Genomic DNA, 13,376 nt, shown 5'->3' with positions numbered 1-13,376 from the left:
TCCGAGGCTGATCAAGCCTCTGACCAGCTGCCACTATGCAGGAATTACAGAGGAAAAGGGTGACGCTCACCACCAGTATAGGATCAGCACTGTCACGACTGTCCTGGAGGAAATAAAAGGACGAATGGGGAACTAGAGGATGAAAAAGCCTTTCAAGATACTCAGAACTTTAAAATGTAAGAAATTATAGTGTCTGGTGACGGTACTTTTGAGTGATAGAACTATAAAAATCAAGGAAGTAATTCCCATCAAAGTCAACAGAGTGATTACTTTTAGAGAAAAAAAAGGGAGGATGAGACTGGGACGGAGCAGACGGTGGCTGGCAAGGGTCTGCTTACTGATCTGGGTGGTGTCCACTTTACGACAATTCGTTTAACTACACATTTGTTTTGGGGTGTTTCCTATAACCGTGCTTTAGTTTTATACTAAAAAGGTTTAAAAACTGAGAAACCCTAATTTCTAGTTCCAGCTGCAGCACTAACTTGGGGATATCAACCACTCCCTGGGCCCTTATTTGCAAAACGTAGAGATGCTCAAAGATCTGTTCCAGACCTAATGTAAATAAAACACAGTGTGATAACTATGAAAATGTCTACTAAATGAGAGTATAACAAAGCCATCCTTATCAGAAATAATGCCAGAAAATTATTTTTAACTCACCGAAACAGTACAATATAGTTTTTCCAAGAAAACGTCTACCAAAAATAAAAATAAAATAAAATAAATCTAGTGTAACAGTCATAACACACAAGGAGTACTGAAAGCATAAGATTGTCTGAATTTACTTTGGGCTACTTTGTTTTCCCACCTCAGTGAATCCCCAAGGCGGAACTCCCATTTTATTTCATTCACCCAGGAAGGCTTTCTGACAGTGAACAGATTTGAAATAACTTTTTATGTATTATTACCTTGAGGGTAAGAAGCGATACCAACCACACTCACTTTCTTGAAGGTAGGGGAAGCCATTATATTGCACCAGTTAGGAAACTGTAATAAACCAGGGCAGTATGAAATCAGGGATGAATGCCTTTTGCATATTAAGGTGATTACCCCATTAAGGATGTGTAAGTCTATAGAGAATTTATTCTTTAGGGGAATAAGCAAAAACTGAAACGATGCTCTCAAATCCAAACTAAGAGGGAATTAAATTTACTGCCACCGACCAGGCAGGTGAATCAGTCCACTGAGGCTTTAAAACCAGGCACACTCTTCTCCTTCCTAATACCTGTTCTGTTGGACGTCTTTTTCCAAAACTGACCAGGTAGGTTCTTCTGATACAGTAGATAACCTTCCCCTTTGATTATTTCTACGAATGGCCAAGAAACAACCCAAATAACCAAGATGAATACAACCTCACATGACCTCTAATGCCACGACTGACCCAAGCATCATTGACCATGTCAGGCTTTAGAATTCTAGTAAATGTAACTATATTTCTGTATCAGACCAGTTGTTTTTGATAAGTGCTAAAGAAAAGGTTATCTTAACTGTAAGATTTTTAAAAGACCAAAAATATATACAATTCTAATTTGAACCTAATATAATTTTTTTCCAATTAAAAAAAAAAAAAGATGACTGTTTCTTCATTACTATCCCCTGCCTTAAAAAAAAGAAAGAAAGGAAAAAGGAAAAAACACTGCAGTAATAGCGAAGAACATTAAACGTCACTGATGTGGCCCAGAAATGACTCATAAGGAAGCCGGGTGAATCTGAGCTTCTGGAAGACAATTTTAATTGTACATAAATAAAACCTGCCCTATATAAGCACAGATGGAAATTAAAGTGTCAGACAGATTATTAGGAAATGTTCTTTATAAGAAATGGGTTCATTGCCCTGTGGCTCTGAAATTTTCTCCTAGTCAGCAAGCAAGACCTGGAGACAGACAAACAGGCAAAGTATCTTAAGGAAGGACATTGTTGTCTTATACCAAGTACCAGCCACAAATTTTTACCAAGCTTTTACATTACACGGGTGTGCTGATCGAAACCCTAACCTGAATTGGAACACCCCCCCAAAAAAATTAATGTTAACTTTAATTAGCAAGAATATGTAAAACTGTCTAGTTCATCTATGTTTCCAATGGTTAAAACATAAACTTTCTAAAGGAAAACAACAAAAAGAGAAAATTTAAAAAAAAACTGATTTACTTGTATCTGACGATGCTTTCTAAAATTAACATATAAAACTGAACTCTAAGAAAAACAGACAGGTATAAATGGCTAAAAGGTATGAACATACCCTAAACAATATTACAATATTAACATATGGATGGTAAAACAAATAAACTTTAGGTTTTCTATCTAGAGAAAATATAAACGTATGACTAATATTTTTTCAAGACATAATTCTTTGCTGATCAAGATATGTTGGGAGCTGCGCCCTTGGTTTCTCAAGCCCTCAGGCTGTGAGAACCAAACCCATGATAAACAAGTCTTTCCGAGAAGCTGGCTGACCACCAAAGGTGCTGATAGTCTCCTGCTCTCCCCCCCACCTCGTACTTCCCCCTGTCCTTACCGCTCCTCACACCACCAGCTGAAGACCAATCATATTGCAACAGGTACCCTTTGCCTGCCCCCCTTTGTTCTTGCCGTATAAATATGTTTGTTATCCAAAAATAAAATTTGAGGCTTGATCAGAATACTGTCTTGCCTCCACTCTTTTCTCTCGTCCGTGTTACCCCTCTTTTCTTTAGGTTGGGTTCTCCTCGGTTCTCCCACCAAATAACCGGTGGCGCCCAACGTGGGGCTCGAGTGCAGAACCCTTACCCAGGCGGACTACGAAATAACAGAGGCTGCAGCTCGTTAAGGAGAAGTTTTTCAGAGAAGAAGTTTTTCAGGGAAGACTGCCTTTCACCGCTCATGGAAGGTCCTCGTCTTCGGCTCACCGGAGATCGCCGTCTTCGGTGAGTGTTCATCCGCCTTAGTTTAGTTTCAACACGGACTGCTAGGATCATAAGTAACAAATTTTAAACGGAGAAAAGAGTTGAGCATAAACTCCCTCTGTCTTCTCTTGGTCCTCTTGTCTTTTCCTTTTTTTTCAAAAGGATTTGGGACTTTTCTCTCTAGCCCGCTTCTCGGCACAAGCCGTCCACCCCCGAGGTTAGAGGCTGCTTTTTCTGAGTTGGGAAAATACAGTGTGTCAGTCGACTTTAAGGCAGAAGTCGTCCACTCAGAGGGCATCCCGGTCGTAGACCTCTCCCTCCGCCCTGGAGAGAGCGGTAGGTCTGCGATTCGCCTCTTGAGAGCCGTGTTGGCGGATTATACCAACCGACTGCCCACGTCGAGACCTCTGGTATAATCCCTCCTCTGCCGCCTCTGTAAAAGAGCCTTGTCTATGCCCAAAGGCACAGCCGGCGGGACGTCCGTAGGCATCGCACCCCGGGGGGTCCGTGTTAGCGGATTGTACTAACCGGCTGCCCACGCGGGAGAGAAGTTAAGTTCCCTTCTCCTCCTTTTTGCCTTGATACCTATGTTCACTTCCTCAGTTCCTATCCCTCTTTCTTTTTAGATAAATAAAACGAAAAGATGGGACAAACCTTGTCCAGAGAAGCACTATTCATAAAAGACTTAAAACGCTCATTCAAGGAACGAGGAATCCGAGTAAAAAAGAAGGATTTAGTCAAATTTTTTCTCTTCATTGATGAAGTCTGTCCCTGGTTCATAGTAAATGGCCCCCGCCCTTAAAAGGGCCCCTGCCCTCGAACGGGCCCCCGCCCTCGAACGAGCCCCGCCCTGAAAAATGGGCCCCAAGCTCTCTAAAGAAGCGGTCTTTATTCGAGACCTAAAAGAATCTCTTAGGGAAAGAGGAGTTAGAGTTAGGAAAAAGGATCTTATTAAGTTTTTTCTTTTTATAGACAAGGTTTGCCCTTGGTTCATTGTTAATGGACCTGATATTCACCCTAAAAAATGGCAGAAAGTAGGTCGTGACTTAAATGATAAGCTCCACAGGGAGGGGCCCGATGCGGTCCCTGCCACCTCCGCGGAGGCTAAACAGAGAAGGTTTCCATCTGCACTCCTTGCCCAGACCACTAGCGCCGCACTCGGAGCCTGGAGGGCACTCCCCATTTCAGGGGCTGCTACTACTCCCCTGACCAAAATTACACAGGGCCCTCAAGAGGATTATAGCGAATTTGTCAGTAGGCTCCTAAAGGCGGCGGAAAGAACCCTCGGGGGCGAAGCCTCTAATGACAGGCTCGTTAAACAATTGGCCTACGAAAATGCCAATGCCTCTTGCCGCGCGGTGCTGCGCGGAAAGACGCGAGATAAAACCCTTGATGAAATGTTGCGCATGTGCCGTGACGTTGATCCCTTCACCTCTAAAATGTCCCAAGCCATGCATCTGGCCATAGACCCCCTTGCCTCCAAGGTATCTCAGGCTGTTAATCTCGCGGCGGGAGTCAGCCTTAAAACTCTTTGGAAAGGACCCTGACACTATAACCCTCCCGTATAATACAGCTCAGGTACAATGGCTAATTCAAAACGATGATGACTGGGCGATTAGTTGCACTTCCTTCCAAGGAACAATTGATAATCATTATCCTGCTGACAGATTAATTCAGTTCCTACAAAAAACCCCCATTGTTTTTCCCCCGGAGAACCAAAGCCACTCCCATTGCGGGAGCCACGCTAGTGTTTTCTGACGGCTCCTCTTCAGGCATAGCAGCCTTTAGTATTAATGGACAGGTTACCCGTATACAGACAGCCTTTCAATCTGCACAGCTTGTTGAACTAACAGCTATAATTACAGTCTTTGAACTCCTAAGCGAGGTTCCCTTCAATCTTTATACTGACAGCGCCTATGTAGCTGTCTCTGTACCCCTACTTGAAACGGTCCCCTACATACGTCCCTCCACAAATGCTTCCCCCTTGTTTTCCAAATTACAAAAACTAATCATTAATCGCAATGCTCCGTTTTTTATTGGACACATTCGCGCTCATTCAGGCTTACCTGGGCCTCTCACAGAGGGAAATAATATAGTAGACCAGGCCACCCGATTGATTGCTGCCGCCCAGGAAGACACCCCCTTTGTTGCCGCACAACGAGCTCACGCTCTACATCACCTCAACGCACATACCCTTCGCCTCAAATTTTCCATAACCAGAGAACAGGCCCGCCAGATTGTCCGTCAATGCAAGGGTTGTCTGACACTTTTACCTGAACCTCACCTGGGAGTAAACCCCCGGGGAATAGTTCCTGGAGAACTCTGGCAAATGGATGTTACTCATCACCCTCCCTTTGGAAAACCTAAATATATCCATGTCTCTATAGACACCTATAGTGGATTCATTTATGCCACCCCCCAAACCGGGGAGGCCACCAAACATGTTATTCAACATGTCATAGCTCTTTTGGCCGTCATCCCCCAGCCAAAAGTTTTTAAAACTGATAATGGGCCAGGCTACACTAGCGCCTCCTTCCGACAATTCTGCGCGCAGCTCGGAATAAAACACATCACGGGTATTCCCTATAACCCCCAAGGACAGGGCATTGTTGAGAGAGCTCATCAAACGCTAAAAAATATGCTCTTTAAAATACAGTCCGGAAATACTGCCCTTTATAACACAGAAGCCAGCCCTAAAACCCTAATAAATCATGCCCTATTTGTCCTTAACTTCCTAACCTTAGACGCCTGCGGCAAAACAGCTGCTGATCATCTCTGGCACCCGGCCACCGCTTCTGATTATACACAAGCACTTTGGAAAGATCCCCTCACCAATAAATGGCAGGGCCCTGACCCTGTCCTTATCTGGGGAAAGGGACACGCTTGCATCTATGATAATCAGGCTCAAAACGCCCGGTGGTTACCTGACCGGCTACTAAAACTCTATAATCCGTCCAGGGATCCACAGCCCTGAGACCTCGCTTCCCCTCTGTTCTCTTACAGATAACCGCCTCGTCCTCCGGAGATGCATTGCAGAGGATAGTCTCCAGCCCCTCTCCTCCTCACGGGAATTTTGCTCTTCCTCCTGTTTCTCGTCCTCCTCTGCACTGACTCTAATATTCCCCTTACCCACAGATTAGGATTGCTGTTCTTTACACTTTTCTTCTTAGGAGCGTGTACTCTTTGCACCTGCATATAATAATGTACCTACTCCTGCTTTGCGGACTTTTTGCCTCCGTCCATACTCATCAAATATTTAATTACACATGGCAAATCATTAACGAGGCGGGCGATGTTGCCCTTTCTATGTCCTCTTTGGCGGCCACCACACCTTGGAATTCACTCACCCCAGACCTTTGTCGCCTAGCTGCAGGGGCGTCCCAAGGTTGGGGACTGCCAGACACTTACCTCCCCCTCTCCCTACGGGGACGACATAAGGGACAGAGAAATGTCTACCTTCACCTTTGATAGACCAAGGGAAGGTATGGGCATCGAGATGGGTGCAGATGCAAAGCTACTGCAAGGGAAGACCCACTAGAGGGTCCCCTCTGTCCTTCCCTGAGAACATACCTGGTTTGCAGAGGTTGGTATCCAAATCACAATCTAAAACCGGCTCTGCCTCTCCTCCCCAAAAGATACCAAGAGCCAACAATAGATGGGCGTATATAGCCCATGGGAGGAACCAGGTCAATGTTCCCCCACTCGGTTAAGGCCCACCTTTCTAAAATAGAAAGGGAGGAGATGTTGGGAGCTGCGCCCTTGGTTTCTCAAGCCCTCAGGCTGTGAGAACCAAACCCATGATAAACAAGTCTTTCCGAGAAGCTGGCTGACCACCAAAGGTGCTGATAGTCTCCTGCTCTCCCCTCCACCTCGTACTTCCCCCTGTCCTTACCGCTCCTCACACCACCAGCTGAAGACCAATCGTATTGCAACAGGTACCCTTTGCCTGCCCCCCTTTGTTCTTGCCGTATAAATATGTTTGTTATCCAAAAATAAAATTTGAGGCTTGATCAGAAAACTGTCTTGCCTCCGCTCTTTTCTCTCGTCCGTGTTACCCCTCTTTTCTTTAGGTTGGGTTCTCCTCGGTTCTCCCACCAAATAACCGGTCCCGCGGGCGGGACCAAGATACGCCTGGAAGACGACAGTGCAGAAAACCAGGCCCTCCATACTTGAGAATATCACGCCCTACTGAGCATGACAACGAGCACCCTGCTAACACCTTTCAAAACACGTTTAAACACTATATGTACACACGCACATACACGAGAATCTATAATCCTACATTTATGAATTTAATTTAGACTCTGTCATTTTATCACTGTTTAAAAAACTTCTGTTAGTCTGTGTGCCTTTTTGAAGTTATATTCTATAATATCTGATATTTATTTCTTATTAAAGGAGTCTAAGCAAGAATGACAGAACTAGTTAAAAGTCCAAGGAACAAGGTGAAACACTATCTAAACTTTTCCAATACATGCCTCAAAGGAGCCCTTGCAGTCACTTGACTGGAGTCCAGACTGACTGTGAAAGAAAAAAACTTGAAAACAATGTCAAAGAAAGCTAGTAAAATTCCAGGAGCACTTATAAAAGATAAAGTCTACTTCTTTCTCTGGGGGGGGGGGGGGGGATCAAAAAAGAATAAAACTAAGCATAACTAGGAAATAAAGGGTGGAGAGCCTAATTAAGATTAGAAATGTGAAATTAGGCCTTCCGTATTAGATATCAGCCCAACTAAAATAAGCACGTTACTTGCAGTGATAGATGGGGGTAGAAGTGGAGAGCAGAGGCCTGCAACAGCTTTTATTTCCAAGCTAGCGCCTTCGGAAGAAACCAGAAGCATAAATGTCAGAGAAATTTCTAAAGCATTTACCCATCTCTAATGGTAAAACAAAACAAAACAAAAAAGACCATGGGCTGACAGGTAGCAGTCCAGTTGAAATCTGCATAGAAGTAAACTGTCTAAAGAGTCTCATCATTTCGTATCTAAAAATTGGGAGGAAAAAAAGACTACTCCAAAAGCACTGATGAGCAAATGCTGATCTCCACGGAATGGTTCTTGAAGACCTAATAAAGGGTTGAACACTGCATGGCACAAAACAAAATTTCCCTAAAAACCCTAAGTTTCTCTCTCCCTGAAACTCCACCTCCCCAAAGGACCAGACATCTTCTGGTTCTCCTGTCTCTCAAATGTGGCTCCCTGATTGTCTTTACGCCCCCTCACCCCCTGAGCCTCTTCCTCCTTCCAGGGCGACACACGTTTTGGGTTCTCAGGGCTTCTCCAATTCTGTACTGCCATAGATTACCCTGGAAAAGCCTAAAAGTGGAATAAATAGAAGATTCTTTCTTCACAACAGATGTGAAATGTAGAGTAAAATTTTAATTAATCCTTTATGATGGGGGGAGGGGAAGGCTGTACTGCTCTTACTCCTACTCTCTACAGGTTTCCTTTTGAACATATTCTTTACACAAATTAATCCATGGCTTTCTGTTAACCCTGTCATGGGAGACTTTCGTATTACCTAGAGATAATAAACCCAGGGCCAGCTCACCCTGAACACAAGTCTAGCGCCCACAAGAAAATAAATATCAACATAAACACAGGTATTACAGACATAGGGTGTGATACAGCAAAACCAACAAGAAAAGAAAAAGTTGGTGAAAGCAGTAAGTCTATTAGGATGTCCTCTCCTAGACCTGGCTTGTCTCCTCGAAGATGAAGAATGCTGACTATAAAAATCATAGTTTAACGATACTGCAGGGGTGCTCTAAGAATTTTCAGGAACACAGAAACATAGCAAAAAATAAAAATCAATTGAATAAAGATTTTTAGGATGTGAAGGACAATTTGAATCATAAGTTTTACTTAAAGTAAAATTTTAAAAAATGTTTTACTTTTTCTCAGACATCTCTAGCAACACCTTATAATTATTCGTACTATTCTGTGCATTGTGAAAGACATGAAAAATAAAATTTATACTCTTAAATGTAAAAATGTAAAAAAAGTATGTAAGGGACAAAAGGAATTAAAAATAATTAAACCACAATAAAGATTAAGAAGTACACTCATAGTTGGGTCAAGCATAATTAGATACTTTTATGTGGCAGATTTGTATATTAGAGTTCTCTTCCATTTAGAAAACAGAAAAAATTCTTAGGGACCAGCGGCTCTAAAGATCCTCCGCTATGTTCCAGAATTGTCTTCTTCTTACATTGTCTGGGAACTGTGAGTTCTCTTCCATTTGGACTATCATCTCACATCCCACTTTTAAGGTCCTTACACTAAATGCAGAGCAGTCTTACCCTCCAGCTAGTAATCAAACAAAAGTAAAGTCTGTGTCACTTTTTTTTTTTTTTTAAGTTGTATCATTCTTCGAAAGAAGTTTTCTTCAATAAAGTTGCTGCTAAACAGATGAGACAAGCCATATAGCAAGGCAGGACCCTGGGCCATGTGGTGCCTCTCTCATCTGTGCTCTGAGTATGCCATGGAGGGGAGGGTCCTTCAAGATGCTCCTTTGACGGAAAGAGGAATTTCCAGAGTCAATTAAAGATAAAGAGAGACCCCGCGGAGGCAACAGTGCGTCCGGATGGTATGCCAGAACACTTGGGGCAGCAGAGGAAAAACCCAGCTTAAATAAGAACACGCATCGCCTGACACGATGGAAGATTCTGGAAGCAGGACTGCATGGGGCCAGAGCAACAGTTCCCAGACGTCCCTTTCCCAAGCACCCCAGCCCATCTCACAACCATGTCGAACGTCAGAAAAAAAGTGGCTTTCTTTCTCTTGATCTTTTTATGAGGGAAGGAAAACATCCCCAGAATCCCCCAGCAGCCCTGGCCACCAGACGGTACTGGCCAAACCTGGATCACATACCCAGGCACTAGGAAATAAAAATACACATGAATCTGGCATTTGCAACCTCTAAACATGATTATTTGCTTAATAAAATTTTAATCATCTTCCGTAACTGAAGAAATTCAGTTTTACCACTTGGCTACCTAAACTGAAACTTACTTAAGGTCCTAGAAACAATCTAATTTGATTGATTTTTATTCTTCTTCTCAAAGCCAAACTTACCTATTTTGGTGCTACTTTGAGGGTTAACATGTCGAAAGCATTTTCAAATCAATGGCAGGCATCAGTACTATTTTTAAAATAATAATATTAATACTTATCCACAAAAGAGAATCTCAAAGCAAATTCTAAGGCTAAAATAATAAAAGTATACCTAACACAAACCACAACCTCTCTTAAATAACCTATGAAATTTCATTGTTTTTCTCAGAGAAACTTTTTCAGTACACATTAACCCAAATGTACTAGCATGACAAAGTCTGTATCCTAGAATTAATGAAATGTGTTTCTACTTTCAGAGCAAAAATAGATGACTGGTCAGCTTGAAATTTCTACGTTAACTACCTGCCGAATTACTTAGAACCCTCCTAGGAAAAGCCATGATCCTCCGTACACTAATTAAATGAGTGGATGCTTTAATCATACTTTAGATAACTAATCTATTTCAATCCTGATAATCTAATTAACTAATTCTGGTAAATGAATTCCAACCTTAGTCCAAAATAATTAGAGGATTACAGTTAAAAATCAGTGAATGCAAACTGAAATAGAGCCATTATAATGAAGTTCAAAGTGGTTTGTTCTATTAAAAAGTCTGTTTATTATCTGAAATTCAGAAATTGAAATGCACTATTATTCCAAGCCTTTCTAAACTAGTTCTAATACAGTATCTCTTGTAATTATATTAAGTGAATTCGTGTTTATTGGATTTAAAACTCGCAACAAGGGTACTCTTTCCTCATTACTCAATATAGAAGAGTTACACCATCTCCACGCCACCCCTGCTGTTTTTTCCACGTATTTCCCCTCCAATTACCCGTGTTTATGTGTTGCCCTATGTTACGCAACAGGGCACAGTGATAGACTACCATGATGCTCCATCGCCAGAGCCTAAAACAGTACCTGATAGACACTTAAATGTGATGAGTGAACAAATGAAAGTCATAGAAATGCAGACTCACCAATAGTAAATTTGTATTTTTACTGATGTACATTTACTTATATTTTTAATTATGGTGTAATAATTCAACAACACTAGCGATAAACAAAACACGAAGAAAAATAAACAACCAAGTCTACCACAGAGGCAGCCACCAGTTATAAAATCTGTAATGTTCTAATGGAATAAACAATTTGACCCTAGCAGCAAGCCTATGATGTAGGTATTAGTTCCATCTTATGGATGAGGAAATTGAGGATTAGATAAGATGCCCAAGATCAATCAAATAGAGGATAAATAAACTGATCTAAAACAAAAGCTTTGACTCCTAAATCCCCACAGCTAATCTCTGATATCTAAGCATCATTAAGAGACAACAGCAATTCATATCACAGTAGCATGTACACAGCCCATCTATATAAAGTGCTGAAATAATAGTGCTCTGTGATTTCTACAAGTGAACATCAGGCTGCCGAAACATGAGACATGTTTAAAAATTAATTATCATTTGAGTTTTGCTTCCAAAAGAAATACCTCAGAGTCACTGGTCTAGCAGATAAATGGACTTAAAGTATAAATAACTTATATTCTTTTAACCTGGACTTGGGTTAAAGTATCCAGTGAAAACTACAGTATATTATTCCTCTCTACTTTAAGTTCCGCCAAAATCATTTTCTCTGGTTCCTCTACCATTCGTGTCTTCATTAGCTTTCATTTTATATTTTTCATCTCATCTATTTATTTAAAATTTTTATATGACTGGTTAAGCTCATTAGCTACTCCATGAAATAAACGTAATTGATTCTGTGTGCCAGTAATGGCTTCTTAGACACCCAGGCATCACTTCCACCCACGTATTTTATGTTTCCCTGGAAAACGGACAGCCATATGGAGACCGAATGCTCTTTTCAACGTCTACATATATAATTTTCACAAGATAATTTTATCCATAAGAAAATTCACATTAAATTAAACATATGCCTCTAAGCCACTATTATGTATCCTGATTTAAATGGCTGCAGTAAAATCAGTCTCCCTTTTCTATAATACAAAGATTACCCTAATTTCTAAGTGTCACAGAAATCAACACCCATGTTAACTCGCTAACAAGGAAAGTTGTCTTAAGGGCAAGTAAACCAACCAGTCGCAGTGTTTCTTAGCAATGTGAGTGGCTAAAAAACAAAAGCAGTTTAAGTTATGAGGTGAGATATATGTTTAAATTAAACTTATTGTAATACTGTGCTTTTAATGATACATTCGAACGCCCTCTGATTCCGGTCGGCCACCAACGTAAGCACTTCGGCAGACAAATGCATTGTTTTTCATACCACCACACGCTTCAGCAGTATTTTTCCACTTGACAGTTTTACTTACTGTCTTGGAAGCAGTATTAATGTACTGCATCACCATTTCTTTTTTGATACTTAAGTCCTTTTCCCGCAATGGTGCCTTCTTATCTTCATTTAAATTCATATCTTCCTGGAAAACACAATTAAAAAGCCTCATTTTAGAATCTAAGTAGAGCAGCAACTCTATATACACTATGAATGGAAAATCAATAAGTTGTGACTAAAACGGCATTAATTGTTTTGAAATGATTTACGTGTAGTTCTGCCCGGAGGAGAGAAAAAAGAGCTGATATGGAAGTATTCTAGCACATCATCTTCACAGGTAAAACACTTACCCAAACAGCTTTTTACATTCACAGCAGGCTAATAAAATTACATTCGCATCACTATAGATAATTAGACAGTTGAAGATTTCAGCCTTTTATGAAGTCATTAGGATTCACAATTTCAAAATACATGTGTGTGTGTACATACATTTTTTTTTTTTTTTACAAGAGCTGCACCTGAAACTATCTTGCACTGTTCTGAAGGAGCAGCTCCACGTACCAAAAATTAAATGGTAAATAAGCCAACCACTTTTAGACCCTTATAGTGACAAGCACATATCAAACACCTAGTACTGACCCCAGCAAAAGGTGAAGCATTTTATAATTTTAAATGTCTCCTCTCTACCACTAACAAAAATATTCATTAACTGCTTCACTTATTCAAAATCAACACTTATAAAAATAGGTACCACCTAAAAATCTAACATTGATCAAGCACCATTCAAAACAAGAGTTTATGAGACCTGGACATCGCTACAGGCCTAATTCTCACTAAAAATACAAGTCAAGTACATCCACATGACTATGTGAATCGCTTCCAGGATCTATCAATCGAGTTGATTAAGAGTCCATCCAAGAACAGGAAAAGGAACAAAGGTAAGAAATGGCTGAGGTTTCAAGGGCAGCTCATGTGGATTTCTTCCTGATCTTGGCCCTGACTTGTTTGTGATATGCAAGGCACAACACCTAAATGTATACAAACTCTACATCCACCTAGAAATGGAAACATAAAAATCAAAACTTTGGATCACCTATGGAGCCCAAAAAGTTAAATTTCTTCCAAGTTTTACAAGAGAGCTGCTACGA

General features: G+C 41.1%; 1 protein-coding gene across 2 annotated transcripts in view; it reads right to left on the bottom strand.

The window, feature by feature from the left end:
* Positions 1-13,376, bottom strand: part of DIAPH3 (diaphanous related formin 3) — a 430,201-nt gene that overhangs the window by 358,435 nt on the left and 58,390 nt on the right. For both annotated transcript variants that reach the window (XM_036228908.1, XM_036228909.1), the window contains exon 3: positions 12,269-12,373. In XM_036228908.1, the coding sequence (XP_036084801.1) occupies positions 12,269-12,373 (105 nt within the window). The remainder of the gene's footprint in view (positions 1-12,268; positions 12,374-13,376) is intronic.

This window comes from Rousettus aegyptiacus, unplaced genomic scaffold (assembly GCF_014176215.1).
Source record: "Rousettus aegyptiacus isolate mRouAeg1 unplaced genomic scaffold, mRouAeg1.p scaffold_m13_p_11, whole genome shotgun sequence".
Lineage (NCBI taxonomy): Eukaryota > Metazoa > Chordata > Mammalia > Chiroptera > Pteropodidae > Rousettus > Rousettus aegyptiacus.
Note: the sequence above shows the minus strand (reverse complement) of the source record. Positions and strands in the feature narration are given on the sequence as shown.